General features: G+C 33.7%; 2 protein-coding genes across 2 annotated transcripts; one reads left to right on the forward strand and one right to left on the reverse strand.

Moving 5' to 3' along the window:
* Positions 1-348: 348 nt before the first annotated feature.
* On the reverse strand, positions 349-4,650 carry LOC145950341 (uncharacterized). Its single transcript, XM_083061431.1, has 4 exons — positions 4,597-4,650; positions 3,904-4,504; positions 3,214-3,784; positions 349-2,335 (listed from the first exon to the last, which is right to left on the reverse strand). The coding sequence occupies exons 1-4, from the start codon at positions 4,648-4,650 to the stop codon at positions 349-351; spliced, it is 3,213 nt and encodes a 1,070-aa protein (XP_082917557.1).
* A 2,150-nt stretch (positions 4,651-6,800) lies between these two features.
* LOC109818177 (Peptide-N4-(N-acetyl-beta-glucosaminyl)asparagine amidase A protein) lies at positions 6,801-8,854 on the forward strand. Its single transcript, XM_020383581.3, has one exon. It carries the CDS (start codon positions 6,850-6,852, stop codon positions 8,638-8,640), a length of 1,791 nt encoding a protein of 596 aa, XP_020239170.2. The 5' UTR covers positions 6,801-6,849; the 3' UTR covers positions 8,641-8,854.
* The last annotated feature ends 15,171 nt before the right edge of the window (positions 8,855-24,025 follow it).

Below are 24,025 nucleotides of genomic sequence, written 5' to 3' on the forward strand. Positions count from 1 at the left end.
TATGAAGTTTATACTTTTTAATGTTTTTTTTATTAAATTTAAAATTCAAATTTGAGACCTTAAACCTTAAGGACCAATCACGGGTATTTTTAATATTAATATTGTAAGATTTGATTGTTTTTTCCTTAACACATTATAAAACGATTTAGAGTTATTCCTCATTAGGTAATATTGAAGAAAAGGAAAACAGAAACGATTCTGTATTATTCAATATCACAAATGATATACAAACATTCCTTATATAAGGAAGGTACAGCTGTACAGCTCAACAAATATTCTAACAACCTAACAAACTAATGATGAAAAAATATTTACATATATTGACGTACACCAATACCCCCCGCAAACTCATGTGGAGGATTTGTGAGAGGAAAAATCCAGCACATGAAGTTTGTTTTTAAGAACTGTAAATCGGGAAGAAGATAGAGGTTTGGTCAGAATATCAGCCCACTGATCTAAGGTAGGAATATGTTGAATCTGTAATTGCTTAGCCAACACTTTCTCACGAACAAAAAATACATCAATTTCCATGTGCTTAGTATGACTATGAAAAACAGGATTATGAGCAATAGCAACAGCACTCTTGTTGTCACAAAACAAGGTAGGAGAAAAGAAAGGAACATGCAGTTCCTTTAACAAAGCTTGAATCCAAGTTAACTCAACAGTAGTCTGAGCAATAGCTCTGTATTCAGCTTCTGTGCTTGACCTAGGAGTAACTTGTTGCTTACGAGACCACCAAGAGATCAAATTAGGACCAAGAAAAATGGAAGAACCAGATGTAGAGCGTCTATCATCAATATCAGAAGCCCAATCAGCATCACACATTGCAGTTAAATTGAATGATTTCCCAAGAACAGCAGGTCTGAAATGAAGCCCATGAGAAATAGTACCCTTTAGGTAACGCAAAATTCGTTTTACAGCAATCCAATGAGTGTCCAAAGGTTGAGCCATAAACTGACAGACCTTGTTAACAGAGTAGCTAATGTCTGGACGAGTCAAAGTGGCATATTGTAATGCCCCAACAACAGAACGAAATAAGGTAGGATCATGAAAAAGATCATTGCCATTTTTGGAGAGTTTGCAGGAAGAAACCATAGGAGAGGAAATGGGTTGAGCCTCAACCATTTTTGTTTTGTGCAACAAGTCCCTAATGTATTTGCTTTGTGTCATCAAAATAGATTTGTCAGTAAAATATTTGACCTCAATACCAAGAAAATAGTCTAACAAACCAAGCTGTTTGAGAGAAAATCTTGCATTTAACTGAGTTGTAAGCTGCTGAATAAGAGATGGAGAGCTTCCAGTGAGAATGATATCATCTACGTACACCAATAGGTAAACGGTTTGTTGTTGAAGAGTGTAAGTGAACAAGGATGGATCAGATTTGCAGGCAGAAAAACCAAATTGCAGAAGAGTAGTTTTGAGCCTGTCAAACCATTGCCGTGGAGCCTGTTTAAGGCCATAGAGGGCCTTATTTAACCTGCAAACCAAACTTTTATCTGCACTTTCAAAACCTGGTGGCTGGACCATAAAAACAGTTTCCTCCAACAAGCCATTTAAGAAAGCATTGTTCACATCAAGATGAAGTAAGTCCCAACTATTTGTGAGAGCCAAAGTGAGAATAATTCTAAGAGTGGTAGGCTTAATAACAGGAGAAAATGTTTCATGAAAATCAAATCCAGGAACTTGGTGAAAACCCTTGGCAACCAACCGGGCTTTGTACTTATTTATAGATCCATCAGCATTCTCTTTAATGCGAAAAACCCATTTACAGCCCACTACCTGCCTATTAGGTGGGAGAGTGACCAAATCCCAGGTCTGGTTCTTCATCAAAGCAGTGCATTCTTGTTGCATAGCAGCAAACAATAGAGGATCAGCAAGAGCAAGTTTGACTGTTTTAGGCTCACAATGCACCAGAAATATAGAAGAATGGAGTTTAGGTTTGTGTATTCTAGACTTTGAGCGAGTTTGCATAGGGTGATTATTGATGGTTCTTGGAATATTCGGTTCTGAACTGTTGGAAATAGAACCAGAAAATGATGCAGCAGGAAAATTAGGAGAATCAGAACCTTGAGTGGTAGAATCAGTGTTTGCACAAGGGACAAGAGCACAAGGGGAAGAGGAGGAGGCAGACTCTGTAAATGTAGGATAAGATGAATGAGATGTAGAGGAAGGAATAGATGTAGGAGAGGAAGAAATTAGAGAAGGAGAAGGTGACAAGTTAGGTTGGAGAGTAAAATATTGAGGTAAAGTGGAGGAGGAAACAGGACACTGAGGGAACAAATGAGCATAAGCGAATCTTTGTTCATTAAAAATAACATCTTTGGAGATATAAATTCTGCCAGTAGCAGAAAGACACTTATAACCCTTATGAGCATGAGAATAACCGAGAAACAGACATTCTTGGGATCAATAGTCAAGTTTATGAGTATTATAAGGTCTTAAGAGAGGAAAACAGGCACAACCAAATGAATTTAAAAAATCATAATCAGGAGGGGTTTTGAACAAAACTGTATAAGGAACAGAAAAATTGAGTGCAGCACTAGGCAACCTATTAAATAGGTAAACAACAGTCATAAAGGCAAAGTCCCAAAATTTTAATGGTAAAGAAGCATGATGCAGTAAAGTAAGGCCACTGTCAAGAATATGACGATGCTTTCTCTCAACAGTTCCATTTTGATGATGAGTGTGAGGACATATAAGTCTATGAGTAATGCCATGCGAAGCTAAAAAAGATGTGAAAGGTTTAAATTCACCTCCCCAATCAGACTGCACACTTTTTATTTTATAATTAAGTTGAAGTTCAACCATGGATTTGAAATGTTTAAACACTAGGAGAGCCTCAAATTTGACTTTTAAGGGATAAATCCAAGTATATTTGGAAAAGGCATCAACAAAAGCAATGTAATAGTTATAACCAGAAAAGCTAATCACATGAGAAAGACCCCATAAATCTGTGTAAATCAATTCCAATGGAGTAGTGTAAACAGAATCAGAAATAAGAGAAGGTAAACGATGAGATTTGCCAATAACACATGAATTACAGAAGTCAAGGGTATTTTTATTTACTGAACCAAGTTTACATTGATTGAGAACAAGCTTCAATACATGTAAATTAGGATGGCCAAGCCTAGTGTGCCAAAGATTGCTAGAACTAGAAGTTAAAACAGCTGGAGCTGAAACATCAACAGAATTGGCAGTAGCTAAGGAATGTACAGGGACAGTTGTACATGAGCTTTATTCTTGCATGAGTAAGCAGTAGAAACAGAAGGATTGTGCAGCCTGAGATTGGGAAAGGAATAGAGACCATTGGAACCAACAACACCTTGAAGTAAAATTTCATGAGTCGCCTGAGATTTGACAAGGCACAAGTGAGGATGAAACTCAAAGTAGACTGAATTATCATTAGCAAATTGACTCACACTCAACAAATTTTTAGCAATGGCAGGAACATGAAGTAAATGATTAAGTTTAAAAGAAACTTGAGAATTAAAAGGAGAGATGAAAGATGAAGAACCAGAACCCTTAATTTGCAAACCTTGACCATTACCAATGTAAATCTGATCTAAACCATCAAATTGAGAAAACTGAGTGATGTTTTGAGCTGTATCAGTAACATGATTGGAGGCCCCTGAGTCTGGAATCCAAGTTGTGTGAGCTTCAGAAGAAACTCCTTGAGAAGGAGCATCAGTAGGAGTACTAGATTTGAGATTAGGATTGGTCCAAGTGTTGGAACTTTTGAAGTTAACAGGTTGCTGTGTGGTAGGATCATATAACACCATAGAATCTGGAGGTTGATAGGATGCATTAGCACGGAAATGACAAACATTAGCAGTATGACCAATTTTAAACAAATTTGGCATTGAAAATTGGCAAAACGGCCACCACGACCACGACCAGAAGTACCCCCATGATGACCACCACGGTTAACAGCGGAGGCTCCATAAGCACCACGACCTCCAAATGAGCGACCTCGAGAACCAGAACCATCATGCGACGCATAATTAACCACTGGAATAGACTGTTGTCGAAAACGATTGCTGCGAGGCTCAAAGGAAAGAAGTTGAGCTTCAATTTCATTGACCGGAGGTGTTGTGAAATTACCTTCAATAACAGCAACAACTGGTGCATATTCTTGCAGAAGATTAACGAGAATGGCATCAACATATTCCTCATGCTTTACTGGAGAGCCAACACCAGCGAGTTCATCAGTGATGCTCTTGATTTGCAAAAGGTACTCACGCATGGTTTTACCTTCTAATTGAATCGAACGAAGGTCAGTGCGAAGTTGACGCGCACGAACCTTAGTTTGCATTTGAAAATACTCATGAATCGTCTCCCACACCTCGTAGGAGTGGGTTGCGCCAAGAACACGAGACAGAACGGATTTCGACAATGTTGATTGAAGCCATGTCAGAAGCATTTGATCTTGAGTCTCCCTCGCCTTGAACTCAGGATTTATGCGATCACATGCACGATCATCGTCGGTGAGGTATCGCGGAGGAATCTACGGATTGACCACAAACCGCTGAAGTTTGTGGGACTTGATGACCGGTTCAACCTGTTGTTTCCAATGAAGATAATTGGAATGATCGAGACGTTCAGTGACAAAGTTGAAAAGGATTGAGAATGAGAAACAGTGGAAAGCGCCATGAAAGCCGGTAAGAGGAGGACGAGGATATGTGGAAAAAAAATTAAAGGGAGATAGGATCGTTTGCTCTGGATACCATATTGAAGAAAAGGAAAACAGAAACGATTCTGTATTATTCAATATCACAAATGATATACAAACATTCCTTATATAAGGAAGGTACAACTGTACAGTTCAACAAATATTCTAACAACCTAACAAACTAATGATAAAAAAATATTTACATATATTGACGTACACCAATAGGTAATAATTAATAAAAAAAAGTTTCTATATAATTTTTTACCAATTATTGGCATTGTTTAAATAATCAATAAAAACATGAAAATTACTATTAAATCTACAAATAAAATTAAATGTCTCTTCTTAATAATTTTTCATTTATATTTCTTTAATTATTATCATGAAAATAATATTTAACAATATATTACATAAATTAAGTTGTCTAATATTAAATGATTCCTCAGTTTTAGATCAACCTTTAACACCTATCATATTTTAATTTTAAGTTTAATTTTATGCATTGCCAGTATAAAGAAAATTATATTTTCAATTAATAATAAGTTATTCTTGCCTTTATAATTGTTTTTCTTAGATTTGAGCTCCGATTTCGATGAACTTGTTGGACAACTTAAAATAATTATTATAAATGTATTAGATATTTGGTATACGATCTTTATTTTCTATAAAAACAAGATTTATAAACTTATTATAGATTTATACATATCATTTTTATTTTTCTATTATTATAAAGATTAAAATATAAAATTTATGAAATTATCAAAAAAATATAAAATATAAAAATGATATATATAAGAATGAACCAAATATTTTTAATTAAACTAAATTAGTTTTTGTCTATCATTTTATTTAATGTTTAACTTGATCCTTCTATCATTAAAAGATTCAATTTATACACATATATTCTTGAACGAGACTAATAATAATAATAATTATTTTTTCTGTGATAAATTAAAAAAATAGTACGTATCAGTCATATAAAAAAATTGTTAGTCTCATCTCATCAAACAAAAAGATTGACATCATATTATTTTTTAAAAAATTAAGAGAGAAATTAAATGAACAAATTAATTAAACAAGACATAAATCTCTATTTAGTATGTGCTAAAAGGTTAAAATATAGATATCATATTTAAGCTTTACTAATATTTTAGTTAGTGTAAATTTGTAATGAATAAATTAAATATTTATTATATATAATTAAAATTTAGAATAAATTATGTATATAAATAATTTTTAAATATATAAATTATATTTAAAAATTAAATAAATAATATTTTTAAAATATATAAATTATATTTTAGATTTATATTAATCAATTTATATTGTACCATAAAATTATTTGTATTAGTATTTTAGTCTGTGTTTCATAAATAAAATATTTATTATATATAACTAAATTATATAATAAATTATACATATAAATAAATAATATATTTTAATAAATTATATATGAATTTAACATAAATAATTTATAATATAATATAATATTATTTTTAATTATTTCTAATTTATTTAAAAAATTTAAAATTTTAATTCATAAATAAATATGATAAATAAAAAAATTAATTTAATTAAAAAATAAGAAGTTACAAGAATTTCTAAACACATTCCCGTTAAAAAAATAGTACTTTCTCTATACATAAGAGGAGAAAAACTAATTTCACATAAAAAAATATATTTAATTTTCATAATTTCATATAAAATGCATATTATATTTATTAAAATATTTTTAATCACATTAATTATAAATAATACTCTCATTTATTATCTCAAGATATTTTTGAATTAAAATATTTAATAGAGTTGACTTAATTAAAATTTACTTATATTTTAGTTAAAAGAATTTAAGTGCTTTTTTATATATATATAAATACAAAATCTCTTAAAAAAATACAAAAAAACTCTTGTGCAATATTTAATATATAGAATTTAATTTATTAATAATTTATTTTAAAATATTAAAATTTAATTTATAAATAATTATAATAAATAAAAATTGAATTCGATATAAATTTTAAAAAACTCCTTAAAAATTTGTGTTCTCGAAGAAAAATCGCTCTCATAGAACATATCCGTTCGAGTTTGTTTTATATACAAGGTTAATTGAATTTATAGAAATAATTTCTCATCGTTTTAAATGCTGGTAACATCTGTGTAACCATTAGCAAATAGCAATCATGAATCACCCTTGTAAACTCATCATCATGTACAATCATGTCCTCTTTATCTTCCTCTTTCTCCACCCCATTTCCTCTTCAAAACTCCACAAAACCAAGCTTCTCACATCAGATTTTCTCTCTGAATCCACACCACCCACTGAGTACTTCGAGGTAACCGCACCCATTGAACTCCCCAAAACCAAACCTTGCACACACCACATTCTCCACCATGACTTTGGCTTCACCTATGGTCAACCCCCAGTTCTTGCTAACTACACCCCTCCCTCTCACTGCCCCTCTCACACCTTCTCCAAGATCGTTCTTGAGTGGAAAGCCACTTGCAAAGGAAGACAATTTGATCGCATTTTCGGTGTTTGGCTTGGTGGGGTCGAGCTTCTCAGAAGCTGCACCGCAGAGCCAAGAGCCACTGGCATTGTTTGGAGTGTCCAAAAGGACATCACAAGGTACCACTCTTTGTTTTCAACTCCCCAAACCCTTGCTGTTTTTCTGGGAAACGTTGTGGACCAAAACTACACTGGGGTTTACCACGTTGATGTCGCCATTTACTTTTATCCTTCCAATGATGATGTTTCCAAGTCAAAGGTTGGAGCTTTGGCATTTGGGAGTGGTGTTCCTGCGGATTTGGTCCTGCCCATTTCCAGGAACCTTCCACTGAATAGTGGGTTGTGGTTTGAAATTGAGAATTCCACTGATGAGGGTTTGAAGGAGTTCAAGGTGCCCCAAAATGCCTATAGGGCTGTTTTGGAGGTTTATGTTTCATTTCATGAGAGGGATGAGTTTTGGTACACTAACCCTCCTGATGAGTATGTTATTGCCAACAACCTTAGTGGTGCGGATGGGGGTGGTTCGTTTAGGGAGGTTGTGGTTACTCTTGATGGGAATGTTGTTGGTGCAGTTTGGCCTTTTACTGTGATCTACACTGGAGGGATTAATCCCCTCTTGTGGAGGCCTATTACTGGGATTGGATCATTTGATCTTCCATCCTATGATATAGAGATTACTCCCTTGTTGGGGACGTTGTTGGATGGGAAGAGCCATTCGGTGGGGTTCAGTGTGACCAATGCGTTGAATGTTTGGTATATTGATGCAAATTTGCATCTTTGGTTGGATGGGAAGAGCAGTAGAACAGAAGGAGGGCTTGTGGAGCTTGTTGACAAGCCTTTGGCTGTGGCTCTGGTGTCTGACTTTGAAGGTTTGAATGGAAGCTTCTGGACTAGTGCAACGAGGTCCGTTTTTTCCTCTGGATGGGTCAGATCCTCCTATGGGAATATTAGTACCAGTGTTGTTCAAGATTTTGCTTACAACAGTTCAATGGTGTTGGAGAAGAATGGGGATGAGCAAACTGTGTATCAAGTGATTATTTCCAATGGCAGTGTTCATGCTGACCTTACATCACCCTTTGTTGATGACACTTACAGAAAATTTTCCCTATACTTCTATGACATAGATAAGCCGGGTCAGGACCCCGATACAACTTTCTCTATTTCGAATATTACCTTGGGAATTGATGAGAACAAGTCTGGGAGCTCGGCTTTTGGAGTTTCAAAGAGTGCTCTCAAAAATGTGCAGGATGGGCATGCTACTATGGTTATCAAAGGGAATTTGGTTGTTAGGGGACTTGGTGAAACACAGCAAGATTACCGTTACACAAGTGATGGCTATTGTTATTCTAGGAAAGTTGGCAGCTCAAATTACACAATTCTCTACGACAAAGTTGGACATTCATGTAACAAAAGAAGTCAGTCTCATCATGGTCTTAATTCTATCAAAAAGTTGTTTATTATCTAGGGTCGTTTCTGTTAAGAATAGAGAAGTTTGGTCTACCCTGCTTGGTCCTACAAGTCCTTACTCTCCATGAAAATTTGCCTATCTAGCTCCAATTGCAGGTATTTGTTCTGTGCTTACCGTTCCAGTTTGTTATTTATTTGCAATTAAGATTTGTGAGTCTGTTTTACTCTATTTTCAACAAATATTGCAATAATAAAATTGTGATTTTCTTCAACAGTTTAATATATAACATGATTAGTTTTCGGTGCTTGTTTGTATGTCCAAGAAAGTTTATGGTTGAATAGTAAGTGTCCAAGAAATTCTTCATCAACAAACTTAGATATTTAGTAGTCTTGAATTAAAACAAAAGTATGGTGGCCTTTGCCCTCATAACAAGTGTTTTTGGCATCTTATATGAGAGATAACAGGGAAGGATTTTGGATTAACCTGATAGCATTGATGAGTTTCATATTATTTTGTCAGGTTAATGAGTTATATGCTTCACCTCTTTTGTTAGGAGTTTCTCTAAGAATGGATGGAAAGTAGAATTTTTGCTTGTTTTGTGATCAAGAAGCAAGTTTAAGTTTGAACTGACTACTGACCTTCCATTATGTAAATTTTTTATGCTGCAATTACCGAACCAAATGAAAATGAAATCAGAATTTATTTGCTCTCAGTTGGTAATGTGTAACATTTTAGAAGCTACGCAAAGAACATGTCATTATCAAATGTTAAAGAAACTAAAATAACGTATGAGTGCAAAATAATGCTTCATTACTCCATGAAAAAGTATAGTTATAGGGTTGGTTTCCAAGGGTTAAGGTTCCAGGCTTGAGCAGAAAGAAAAAAACTTATGATGCATACATAACAGAAGAAATAATTATAGGGCTTCTCTTTCAAGATGTTGTTCAAATGTTGTTAGTGAATCAGTCAAATTAAACGTCTATTATTATTGAATCTATTGTACAAAATCAACTTATTCATGTCAGTATTAGTAAAAAATATCACATAAAACTCAATTATTACTGCAAAATGACTTAATCTGTCACTTTTTATGACGATAATTGTAGTGTTAAGAGATTAAAATAAGTTTTTTTTTTAATTTCAAGAATTAAAAATTCAATTTTAAATTTGAAAGGTAAAAATAAATTTATTTTAAATTGGAGAAATTAGAAATATATTTAAATACTTCTTCTTAAGAGAGTATATGAAGAAAAAAGAATCTAGGTAGCAAACGAACCGTTAGAATCTTGTATAAAAGAAAGAGTTAATCATGTATACATTGTCAGTGTAAAATTTTTTTACACTGATAATCAATTATATCTCCTAATCGTGTCATGTCACTGTTAAAAGTAAATATATTTACAGTGACATGACACAATTGAGAGATATAATTGGTTATTAGTATAAATTTTTTTTACACTGACAGTATATAGGTGATTAGCTCTAAAACAAATGTGTAGAATAATTAAGTCATATGGGTGTCTCTGAATGCGATGGCGCGTCCTCCAGTTACTTGTGTTGGAACACGTTAATAATATAAGATTAATTAAATGCCTTAAATGAATAATGCTTGCATAGAATGATTAAAAGTATATATTTAATAATAGTGAAGTCTCTTGTCTTTATTAGTAACATAGAACAGGGTGTATTTTCACTTTTAAAAATAAATAATTTATTTTAATATATATGTTGGGCATTGGACATATTTTACACAATTTTTTTTTTATAATTGAGTGACACTCACCAAGTACCCATTGAGTCATATGGATTTCTCTTCCTATATAATTAAACTTGTATGCAATTTACTTAATAATAAAAATACCATGTTACCACAGAATCTGTGAAAAGGTAGAGTTTAAATGAATCAAAAGGTAATGTGCAAGTAAAAATGATTCACGTGAAAGTTAAACTATTATATAAGTTTTTTATATATACTCAATTTATTGAATTTACAAGAGAGCTCTCTAGCATTAAAAAAAGAAAAAACATGTCCACCTTTTGATGCGTTTGTTACCCGGCTTTTCCATTATCTAGGATTAAAGTAAATGTGAAGGTAATTCATTTTTAAATTAAGTAAAATAAAATTAAAATTATCATAGTTACATTTAAAATTTATCTTTTTTCCTTTTCTAAAATGTAAAGATATTTTTAAATTATAGCAATTATGTTTAGAAAACATTTTTAATTAATAATAGTTCCGATTTCAAGTCAGTTTGTATCATTAGCATTATCAAATTTAAGATATTATCTGATTGGTATTTATTGAGTTGTTATAACTTTGATTCAGAAAGATTTTTTTTATAGGTTAAAGAAGAAAAGTATTTATAAACTACTTTAGACTTTTAAGAGTAATTACATCTTCTAATTTTATTTTTGAGTTTTTTTTTATCCTACATATACATATCACTTGTTTTACGTTTCCAATATAAACAATTTTATAAGCCCTAACACCTCTAAATCAACATTTTTATAGAAGTTGTTAAATGGGTCCTATTAATAATCTCACAAGTCACATCTTTACACTTCATCAATAATTTATTTATTAAGTTATAAATATTATAATGATAAAATAATTAAATTATAAAAATAATATTTATTTGTATTATTTATTTATTTTTAAAGTAGTTTTTTTACTAAATTAATGCCATTTAATATGTAGCCAATTTTTACGAATTAGATTTTATTTAAAATGATGAAAAATAGTTAAAATTAAATAGATAAATTATGTAAATTAATGTCACTTCTTGTAACTTAAAATTTAATGTAGTCAATTATTACGAATTAAAAGTGGCCATTAAAATAATATAAATTAGATAATGAAAATAACCTTCATTTTTGGTTTTTTTTTTTTTTTTGTTCATCTATGGAGTATCCAGGACTAATTTCCTTGTTAGGTTGGAGGCACCTCAAAGGGTGGGATAGCTGGTCCCAAGATTTAACGCGGTTGCATACACAAGATAGGATTCGAGCTTTGACCTTGCTTAAACGTGAATTAACCCCTACCGCTGAATCACATGCTTGAGGTTCTTTAATTTTGGTTATTATCACACTTAAAATGTTCTTAAATATGTTCTACAAGGTTCGTTTAAAGTTGATAATGAATTTGGCTATTGTGAACAAGTTGTTTATTTTAGGTATGTTGTGAGATTTGTATGGGATCATTACAAAAGTTAATTATTGAGGTATCATTATTGGTGATCATAAGAATAATAAAAAAGATTATCATATGTGTGTTGTTTGTCTTCCACATGCAATATAATGCATGCATATGATATATTCCTAATTGTGTATGTGTGACAAGCACATAAAGGGTCGAGTACAATTGCGAATTGTGAATGGAGCACTCCAAATGCCTTATGCTCTACACCCTTTCTTGATTTTTCTTAATGTTGGACAAATAATCAATCTCTATATATTAAACGCAAACTTCTATCTTATAAAATAGTATTTTTAAGGACTTTTTTTAAGGAGAGTGTTTTTAGGGTTTTTTTTTTTTTTTTTAACTTCTTAGATGATTCAACTTTTATTTATCATATTTATTTGTGAATTAAATTTTAAAATTTTTAAAATAATGTTGATGAGAAATTTTTTAGCGATTCTTTTAACTTATTATCTAATTATTTTTTTATCATATTTATCTATAAATTAAATTTGAATAATTCTAAAATAAATGATCAACAATTAAAAATAATTTTATTCTATAATATAAATTATTTATTATGAATATAAAATATAACCTATTTGTTTACAAGTAGTTATTTATACAAATTTAAATGTAATTTATATATTTAGATATAATATTTATTTTTACATATAATTCATTATAATAAATGTTTAGTCTTGACATTGATAAACTTAAACAGTTTTTTTTTTCCCTATCTCCTTGTTCCATTGGAAGGCTCTTGATAAACATAGCCCACTCTAAATAAATACAATATGCTAAATAGTACATTATGTTATATTGGGTTCTATTAAGTATTAACCATGTATTGCAGCTTAGGAGTTTGTCCTTCTAAACATCATTAAACATTGAAGATTGGTTTTTGTTTGAACTTGCTATCCAAAAACACACAATAAATACATAAGTCTTATGACTCCATCATTTTGAGCATTATTGTGGGTTTGACTTGATAACTACAACAAAAGACCGTTGAAATTTTTTTTCATTGTCAATGCATACGATCAATGTTATCTATCATACTTGGAAGGTCACGTGTTTGTCCTATTTATAATAGGCATTCAATATCATTGTTATTAGATCTTAAGTATTCAGTCCTAAATACTTCACTCACCCCCTTCAAACCTGTCTAAACATTTTATTGTAGTAATTTCAACAATTTGCACATAATAATCCACATTTTGTGATCCATATATGTCAATATACAAAAGGTAACAATGTATTGTTGCAAGGGTGGAAAACTCATTCTTCCTATTGTATCAATTTTCATTTGAAAATGTTCATAATGATTGTTAAAGGCTTCTACAATGCGAAGAAACACAATTTTTTCACATTCAAAATCTTTGTCGAAATTGTTCATTTGTGTCTAATGGATTTCCAAAAAAGTAGTCCTTGAACAATAACCATTTCCTTATTCACAACTATGTTCTATGTGAGATCTTTTACGTTTACACAAATTGAAGTTGGTGACTTCTTGCATTTGAGACCCTATTACACACCTTATGCATTGTTCATCAAAGTATTCATTTATGAAATCTTATATGAGCTCCAACACAAGCATTTTCTCATTGTGGTCCATTTGAAAGATAGATGAATAATTGTTAACAAAATTTGGTAAGAAAAAAAAAAAAGAGAAAGACAAGATTACACAATTAAGATATTTGAAAATGGGAGTATAACATCCCAAGTTTTTAAAATAAATTAATAAATATTTTAAATAATTATTTGATTAAGTATATCGAAAAAAATAAGATTTAGGTGGTGGATTAATTGAGAATTTTTTATTTTCTTATCTAAAAATGAATACTTCAAACTTAATTAATTATTTAATTATAAGAAAATGATAAGTAACTGTGGTTAATTTATTTCTATTCATTGTTTAATCATAAAGATTTTAGAGTTTTATTTACAAAGAAAATTTATGCCAGGATTGCCTTATGCGTATCACTTTTTTTTTTTTTATCTACGCTTTTGTGCTCTGAAGAGCTAGGAGAAACTGGAGACATCTGGAGACGACTTCGAAGATCCACACCTGACATCCAGTATCCACCTAGGTAAAAAGGAGTAAGTAATCTTGCTCTAGTGTGTGACTTATTTGTGGGATAGCGAGATTTGTGACACCATTACTACCCCAACACATATATTGTAATAATATAAATAAACTAAGGAAATAAAGTTTTCAACATAGGTAAAAGGGTTCACATAAAAACCTTTAGAAACATTCTTCAATATCCCAAAATAGTCTGAAAATGAAACTTGGAAAATAAAACATAAGAGGTTACAAAATATTTTCAAAATAATATGTTCAACTCCATATACAATGCAATTCATGTCTTAGAAATCCTCTGCCCCGATGTCTCAATATCATAGCATACCTATAAATCAACTGTTGACATTCTAGATGCTACACATAGCCCAGATCTTCCTCACCTAAAACATCCACAAGTTGTACGGTGAGAAAAGAAAACATTTATATATATAGCACATAAGAAAACGCAACATATTATCTCATTATAGCTTAATATTCATAAATATTTCAACATATCGTATTTCAATCAATCATGCATCGTCATCACGTCATAATTCTCAATCACACCAATCATCACAAATCTTGCACTTCACACTATGCCAAGGTCACGCTACCCATTTAACAATCCAAGGCCGTGCTCACCCCTGATATAACACTGTGCCAAGGTCACGATTCCCCTGTAGCATATCTAGCCCAGGGTCGTGCTCACCCCCGACATGTTATTCAAGGTCACGATACCCACGTAACAATCCAGAGCCGTGCTCACCCCTGATATAACACTGTGCCAAGGTCACGTTACCCCTAACCTAGGGCCATGCTCACCCCTGACATGTTAACCAAGGTCACGATACTCATGTAGCATACCCGGGCGGTGCTCACCCCTGATATAACACTGTGCCAAGGTCACGTTACCCCTAACCCAGGGTCGTGCTCACCCCTGACATGTTAACCAAGGTCACGATACCCATGTAACAATCCCGGGTCGTGCTCACCCCTGGTCATAGGTGTGAAGAACCACAATCACATCTCATTCACATTCTACACAACATCTCATAGTTCAATTCCATACACGTATCAGATAAGTCCAACATAATGAGTTTCATACATCTCAAGCAATTCACATCTAAGTCATCAATTTCATCAAGTAATATAGCAATAACAATCATAAGTTAATATGATAATCAATAGAATTATCAATACCCTCAATTATTCCAAAATCTAACTCACAGGCACTTTTCTACAGTTTCGTTCTCCCTCTCAGATCATCATTCTTACAAATTAAATATGTATTTCTAATCCTCAACACATACAGAATCTAATGGGATCATCAATTTCTCAAACAAAAATATTCCAATTTTTCCAAAACCTAGCCTACAGGAACTTTTCTATAATTTCGTTCTCTCTCTCAGAGCATCATTTTTACAAATTAATCATATATTCGTAGTCCTAATTATATACAGAATCACATGAGACCAATAATTCTCCAAACAGAAATAATTATAAAATTATTCATAATCTTAAGGGGCTCTTCCTCTACCCAATTCCCTCATGTAACTCTACATATAGGATTTCTCTTGGTCTCATCCTCTAAATTCCCCTTGGTCTTCAGAGATAAGAAGAGGAAAAGAAGAGAGAACAGCAGAGAATAAGAAGAGAGAATGAGAGATGTGTCAAAATGAGAGGTGAGGGGCGCTATTTATAGGATTTCAGGCTCACCTACCGGAACGGCCCGTTCCAAAAGTGGAACAGCCGTTCTGGACCCTTCGAAACTACGCAAAATTCTCAACTGGAACGGCCCGTTCCAAAACCAAAACGGCCTGTTCTCAATCCCAACAGAACGGCCCGTTCTTCCACCAGAACGGTCCGTTCTCCAAACCAGAATGGCCTGTTCTGCTTATACATTTTGGGCATTCTAACTATTCCGAAACGACCCGTTTCAATTTTGAAACGGCCCGTTCTGGGCCACGAATTGGGCCTTTGGCCCACGAAAAAATGGGCTATTACAAGATTGACCCCATATCATAATTGTAACATGTGATTATGTATTCAATGTTGTTCTTATGTGTTTTGATTATAATAAAATTGATAAGTAGTCATGTTTTTTTGTTGTATAATCATCTATAATCAAGAAGTTATGGGAGTTTATGTGCTTTTATGGGAACCTTAAGGAGTGAATAATCTGAATGTCAGGGAATGTATATGAGTGTAGATTGATGGTTTACAAATAATTAATTATGCTTATTATACATTTTTTTTATTAAAACTCGTGTGATTGCTTGTGGGTCACCTTGTGCGATTTTTCGCACTTGTTGTAGAAGTGCCATTCTTGATGTAGTGCCAAGTGCCATGAGTGGCAATAGGACACGAGAGCTATAGGGGCTCCCTATTGTAAATTTGTTGGGCGTGGGAGGGTTACACCAAGTGAGACCTTTCTATTTATATGTAATTATTATTTTGTAAGGGTGTTATGATCTTTTGGTGGAAAATATAATGTTGAATGAATGTATTGAGTACTATTATTTGAACACGTACAATTATGAGAATAATATATCTATGATATTATGGAACATGTGGTGTGTTGTGTGTGGACCATGTGATGGTCATATAATGTGAAACATAAGTTGAACATAGTCATGTGAAAGTCAAAGTGGGATTGCCTAGCCGATTATTCTTGTTGTGTTGTTTAAAATGAGTATATAATATAGTCAATGCGAAAAATGCTTTCAAGAAAGGTCCCTTTGTATAAAAGCTTGGGAATTCATGACTCTGGGGATAACTAGGTTTAGGAGCCCTAATTTTGTCCATTGTGTGCATGGGTGTAACTTAGCCAACATTGTTATCTCGATGTGCCTTGGTGTATATCATCCTAGTGTAGAGTATTGTGATGACTTGATCCGATATGTTCTCCTAAACTACTCTAAGTAGGAATTCGAACAATAATTAAAATTATTTTACTAGCGCCACTTGCATATAATTTAGGATATCCATGTCCATAACTTACTCTAGTAGTCAAAGTGAGATGTTTCTCACTCCTTTTTTCTTTTCTTGATTTTTGGTGTATGATTGCATATGAGGTTCATTATGAGGATGGTGAGGTTGGAGATAAGGTTTAAACCTTATAATGAGTGTACTGTGATAGGATGTGACATCGAGCAATGGTTAGGACTTTATTATGTTAGTTGAATTGATGTAAGGATTTAATATTAGTTCTGTTGTAATTACTCCTTTAAATCTTTCTTTTACTTAATGTTTTGTTTTCGTTCATACATGTGACACATCTACCTATGAGAATATACCGTATTTCAATAAAATTATTTGAAAAACTCTTTTCAATTACTATTGAATATAGACTATGTTAGTATGTGGGGTAGAATGTGTCATATTTAGTGGTATTAGAGCTAGGTTCCCTCTCCTAGTACGATTTGGGTTAGGGACAAACCAATTGAAAGTTAGTGAATTTGTAACAACTCGAACACACTAGAATAAGAGGGGTCTAGAGTTATGTATAGGTGTGAGACTTTACAATTGAGGATGTTCTAAAACAATTAATTTGTTATGAATAAGATCCATTTACTTTTTTAATAGAGATCCTAGATTCACCTCGACATTTTTGGAGAGTTTGCACAAGACTTTTGGAACAAAGCTAAGGTTGAATTCCTACCGCCCTTATACAGTTGGCTGAACTGAGAGGACTATTCAATCCTTAGTGGCGTACTTGGATGAGGAATTTTAAAAGTTTAAAAAATTGAATTATTTTAATTTCAATTTTCTCATTTTTAAATTTCTTTTTTGGATAAGTTAATTCAAAATTTTAAAATTTTAAAGTTTTGATAGAACAATTTAATTTTCACCATGGATAAAATTGATTTTAAACAAATATATATATATATATATATATATATATTAAAATTTTAAAATTTAATTTTATAAAACTAAATACTAATCAATTTTTAAATATTTAATAATTTTTAAAAAATAATATTAGATAATATTTAATAATTTTAAAAATAAATTTGAATATTCAATAATTAAAAAAATATTGATATTTTTTATGTCAACTTTGAAAAATAAAAGATGGAAGTATAAAAAAAAAAAAAAAAAAGAATTTCAAATTCTTTCTTTTTTAGAAGGATTTTAAATTATACTATTTTAAAAAAAATTTACAAATACTTGGATTTCAAAAAATTCTTTGTAAATTCTTCATTTAAACAATGCATTTCATACCAAGATATTTGAAATTCTTTGAAAAAATGAATTATCCCATTTAAATTATCCATCCAAACACACTTTGGAGGATTTATTGAAAGCTTGTATTTTAGAGCGTAAGAGTAGTTGGATTAGTTTCCTACCTTCAATAGAGTTCATCTTTAATAATACTATCATTCCAGTGTTGAGATGTCATCTTATAAACCCCTTTATGGTAGAAGGTGTGGGATACCCTTGTGTTGGGTAAAACTTGGTAAGAGCTCTATGTTAGGATTGAAGGCACTTCAATAAACCACAAAAAGATGAGGATAATTCAGAGTAGGATGAGGATAGTCCATAATAGATAAAGTATTTCCATGGCAAGAGGAGAAAGGGTCTTGCGTTTAAAGAGGAAGAACATGTATTCCTTAAAGTAACTCTTTTGTACCAGTGTTGGTAAAGCGTTAAAATCTCGTAAGCTTACTTCCCCATACATTGGTCCTTACCAAATCCTTAAGAGGATTGGTATAATAGCTTACCAAATAGCCTTACCCTCATTTATTTTAAATTTGCATAATATATTTCATACGTTTCCCATCTAAAAAAAATATATGCATGATCCTTGTCATATACTCGAGTCCAACAATATTAAGTTGAAAGAAAATCTTACCTATGAAACTATTTTTTTGAGGATTGATCATAAGAGAGTGAAACATATACAATTAATTGGGATTAAAGTAATAAGTAAAAAAGAAATATCAACCATTTGTTTATTTAAATCGTGGTCATTCATTAATTATATTTTTTTTATAAATAAATTTCTTAAACATAATAAAATTTAGAATTAAAAAATTAAATAATTTTTTTATTATTCTCTTTTTTCCTAAAGTTATAATATTTGAATATATGAAAAAATGATTAATGAATGATTGATATTTAAGATAATTGTAAGTTAATAAAAAGAAGTATTCATAAAATGTTGATAAATCTTAAAGATCAATTTGAATGAATTTAAAGTTCAAAGTCATTATTTGAAATATATATATATATATATATATATATATATAGAGAGAGAGAGAGAGAGAGAGAGAGGATCCTTTTACTCTAGGAGTAAGTCTACCTAGACTTACTCCGTACAATAACTCATGTTCTACATCAAATTTTAACGATTCAATCGTTCAATTTAGGCTAAAACTTTAATTTGGACCCTTATAATATTAAAAAAATTTAATTTGGTCCCACATTAATTTTTGGTTTCAATTTAGTCCCAATTTATTTTAAAATTTTCAATGTGAAACTTTCGTCCAAATTTCACAAACAACGTTAAAGGTCCGAGAGAATCACGCCCGTGATTCCAAATCACGGCCGTGATTCTTACGACCTAGGAACCACCTGAGATTAAGAGGTGCGAAAAGAGGTGGTGAGAATCACGGTCGTGATTCGGAATCACGGGTATGATTCTCTCGGACCTTTAACGCCATTTGTGAAATTTGGACGGAAGTCTCACATTGAAAATTTTAAAATAAATTGGGACTAAATTGAAACAAAAAATTAAAGTGGGACTAAATTGAAATTTTTTAATATTATAAGGAACTAAGTTAAGGTTTTAGCATTCAATTTAAAGTTCTTAATGCATAGATCAAATATGCAAATTTTAGAAAATTTAAAAATCATTTGATACTTCATTTCATTAATTCAAATTGACGAAAAATTATAAAATTATTTTATACATTAATTCAAATTAATGAAACGAAGTATCAAACGATTTTTAAATTTTTTAAAAATTAAAAAATTTGATCTATGCATTAAGAAATTTAAATTGAATGGTTGGATCATTGAAATTTGATGTAAAACATGAGTTATTGAACGGAGTAAGTCTACCTAGACTTTCTCCTGGAGTAAAAGAATCCCTCCTCATATATATATATATATATATATATATATATATTTCCAAATAAAATTAAAGTCGATAGAGTTTATTTGTAAATAATATAAAGCAAAAATTAATTATAATAAAATTACAATATATGGCACCTATTTGTAAAAGGGATAATGAAAGGTACTGACAGAGAGAATGAATAGAAAAAGATGCACAGAAAGAAAGGTACAGAATATCAGAGAGAAAAGTGAATAATACTTGGCAATTCCATGCCTTTTCATTAACAAGAATGCTATATATCATGCATTCCATTGGCCCAATGGCCTTACACAAGGAAAAAGACAAAAGGAAAATAAAAATAAAGATTCCCTTGCTGCCAATCATTTCCCCTTAACGGTTTTCCCCTTCTCACGTGCAGTGGGACGTGTCACAACAAAATTTGCTAGGTGCTGTGGTAGGCGAATATTCCTAGCTGGCCTTCCCTCTTGCATTGTTGTGGTATCAGTTGGGCCTTGCAGAGTAACCACATCTTTAGCCCTTTTGGTATCAGTAAGAAGGATTGGGCCATCAATCCTTACATCTCCTCCCGGTTCAAGCAGCACCTTGTCCTCAAGGTGAAATTGGGCTTTGAGACTTGACCAAGGTTCCCATGTAGCTTCCTCAAGGGGGATGCCTTGCCACTGGACCAGAACCAGAATACGGGAATCATCAGAAGAGTCCCATTTCCAATCAACAATTGCAGCTAGTTCCAAAACTGGTTCATGATCAAAAATATCAGGTGGAAGGGGTAGAGGAGAGGAAGGAAGAGGTCCCTTGTGAGGACGGAGCAAACTCACGTGGAACACGTTGTGAATTTTGGCTGTTGCTGGTAATTCCAGTTCATAAGCGACATCACCAACCCTGCTAGAGACTTTGAAGGGTCCAAAAAATCATTTTTGGAGTTTACCAGATGTCGAACCAGTAACCGAAACTTGGCGTCGTGGTCGGAGACGCATGTAAACCCAGTCCCCAATGTCAAAGTGGAGGTCACGACGTGAATTATCTGCCCAAAGCTTCATGGCTGCCTGTGCTTTGGAAAGATTGGAATGCAGTTTCCTTAATATCTCTTCACGAGAAGAGAGCTCGTATTGGACAGCAGCATTGCTGGTGTTCTCAGTGAGGAAACTTGGAATGCTAGGAGGAGGGAAACCATACATGATTTGGAAGGGAGTAAAACTAGTGGAAGAGTTGAGGGAGGTGTTGAAGCTCCACTCAGCCCATGGCAAGAACTTACCCCATTGGGATGGTTTGTGGTGGACGAAACATCGCAAGTACTACTGAAGAACCTTGTTTGCGACTTCGGTTTGGCCGTCCGTTTGAGGATGGTACGCCGTTGACATGCGGAGCTTAGTACCACTCAATCTGAATAATTCTCTCCAAAAGTTACTGAGAAAGATCGGCTCTCTGTCAAAAATGAGGCTCTTGGGCAGACCATGATGTTTACACACCAAGTTAACAAAGAGTTCAGCAACACTCACTGCAGTAAATGAGCGGGGAAGCATGGCGAAATGCGCACCTTTTGAAAAACGATCCACCACAACAAGGATGGTGGTAAACCCCTTGTAAGGGGGAAGTCCCACAATAAAATCAAGTGAAAGGTCCTCCCAACAACGAGAAGGAGGTGGAATTGGATGTAGTAGTCCCAGAGTGCGTTGGGTAGGAATTTTAGTCTGTTGGCAAACAGAGCAGCATGCTACATAATTCTGGACATCCTTGCGTATTGTCTTCCAAAAGAAACTGGCTTGAAGTTGGCCAAGGGTGCGTGCGACACCTGTATGACCCGCAATTGGAGATGAGTGAAATTCATGGAGTAACAAAGGAATAAAGGGGCATGAAGATGGTAGCCAAAGCCGTTCCTTAAAGATGATAAAATCTGAATGAATCGAGTAATCTGGGTAATCAGATGGGGAAGCAGTTATCTGTGTCCTCAGATCCTGGTATTCCTCATTAGAAGCAAGGGACAGTTTAAGAGCGTCCATAAAATCCAAATGAGGAATGGAAAGAACAAGGAATGAGCACTCATCTGTGGCCATGCGGGAGAGAGAATCAGCAGCTGTGTTCGATTTCCCCGGCTTATACTGAATTTCAAAATCATATCCAAACAACTTGAAAAGGTATTTTTGCTGTTCAGGGGTTAACACTGTTTGATGCATGAGTTCCTTGATTGATTGCTGATCCGTCTGAATAATGAAGTGATGGCCCAACAAATATTGGCGCCACTTTTGAATGGCGGAGGTGATGGCACAGAGCTCACGAATGTAAGTGGAGGAATTACGCAATTTGGGGCAGAATTGCTTGCTAAAGTAAGCAATGGGGTGGCCATTCTGAGACAAGACAGCACCCATTCCTGCACCGGATGCATCAGTTTGGACAACACAAGTGCAATTAAATTGTGGAATGGCCAGGACAGGGCCTTGCAGCAAAACATCTTTGAGATTTTGGTAAGCTAGCTGAGCTTTCTCATTCCAACAGAAGGCATCCTTCTTAAGAAGGTCTGTAAGTGGTGTTGCAATAGAAGAGTACCCCTTTATGAACTTTCGATAAAACCCGGTGAGTCCGAGAAAACCACGAAGAGATTTAACAGAGTTGGAACTGGCCAATGACGAACAGAATCTAATTTCTCAGGGTCAGGTTGCACTTTCTGATAGGAAACAATATGGCCCAAGTATTGTATAGAGTTCTTGCCAATGAGACACTTGCTGCCCTTCAATTTAAAATGGTTTGAGAGCAGTAAGTCAAACGTAGTAGTGAGGTGCGTGATATGTGAATCCAATGTGGGGCTGTACACCAATATATCATCAAAGAAGACGATGATGAATTTACGTAAGAATGGGCGGAACAATTCATTCATCGTTGCCTGAAATGTGGAGGGTGCGTTGCACAGTCCAAAGGGCATTACACGGAATTCAAAATGACCATTGTGTGTGCGAAACGCGGTCTTGTGGGAGTCAGCAGGGAGCATCAAAATTTGATGAAAACCTGAAAGAAGGTCCAATTTGGAAAACCAAGTAGCAGTACCAAGTTCATCAAGGAGTTCATCAACTGTAGGGATAGGAAACTTATCCTTGATGGTAATGGAGTTAGGAGCCCTATAGTCAACACAGAAACGCCAGGTTCCATCTTTCTTTTTAACGAGAAGAACAGGGGAGGAAAAACGGCTCTGGCTAGGGGTAATGAATCCAGATTCAAGCATTTTTTGAACTTGAAGCTCGATCTCTTGTTTTTGATAGTGGGGGTATCGGTATGGTCTGATGGAGACAGGGGTAGAATTTGGGTGGAGTTTGATAGCATGATCTGTGGGTCTAGAAGGGGGAAGAGCGGTGGGAGTGGAAAAAAGGGAAGAAAACTTAGAGATTAAGTTTTGTAGGGATTGCTCAGTGGAAGAAGGGATAGTAGTAGTGTGGTTAGGATCAGTAGTAGGTGTGTGGGAAAGGGAAGGCTCGAGGGTTAATTGGAATAAAGCCTCTAACCTATGTGTATCTTGAAGTTTCTGGAGTTGTTGGGCCGAAATAGGAGATGGAACCGGGCCTTGGTCTCCCTGCAATTCAACTAAGGAATTTTCCCACATAAACCTCATGAAAGGACCATTATAATCCATTACAAATGGGCTCACCATAGATAACCAATGAACTCCCAAAACCACATCAGTACCAGATAACTGCAATGGATATAAATCAACAGGGAATTGATGCTGGGCCAAGGAAAGAGATACCTGAGGACAAAAAGTGGAGCATGGCAAAAAATCACCATTGCCAACCATGACCTTAAGTGGGCTTGCAGTCGGTTCCATTGCCAGTTGAAGAAAATGAGCCACTCTGGTCTGGATAAAGTTGTGGGTTGCTCCACTATCCACCAAGATCTGAACCTTATACCCCTTAATTGCCCCTGTAATCCGGAAGGTGCGAGGTGTCCACTGACCCAAAAAAGCGTGGAGACTAATGAGGCCAGCCTCGGGTTCCGAGGGTTCTACCGAATCATCAGCAAACAGTGGAGGTTCTGAAATTGGGTCATCAGTATCGAAGGTGGTAAGGAGCAAAAATTGAGGTTTGCAACGGTGACCTCGGGAGTACCTCTCGTCACAGTTGAAGCACAA

Source organism: Cajanus cajan, chromosome 8 (genome assembly GCF_000230855.2).
Source record: "Cajanus cajan strain Asha chromosome 8, NIPB_CcT2T_4, whole genome shotgun sequence".
Taxonomy (NCBI): Eukaryota; Viridiplantae; Streptophyta; class Magnoliopsida; order Fabales; family Fabaceae; genus Cajanus; species Cajanus cajan.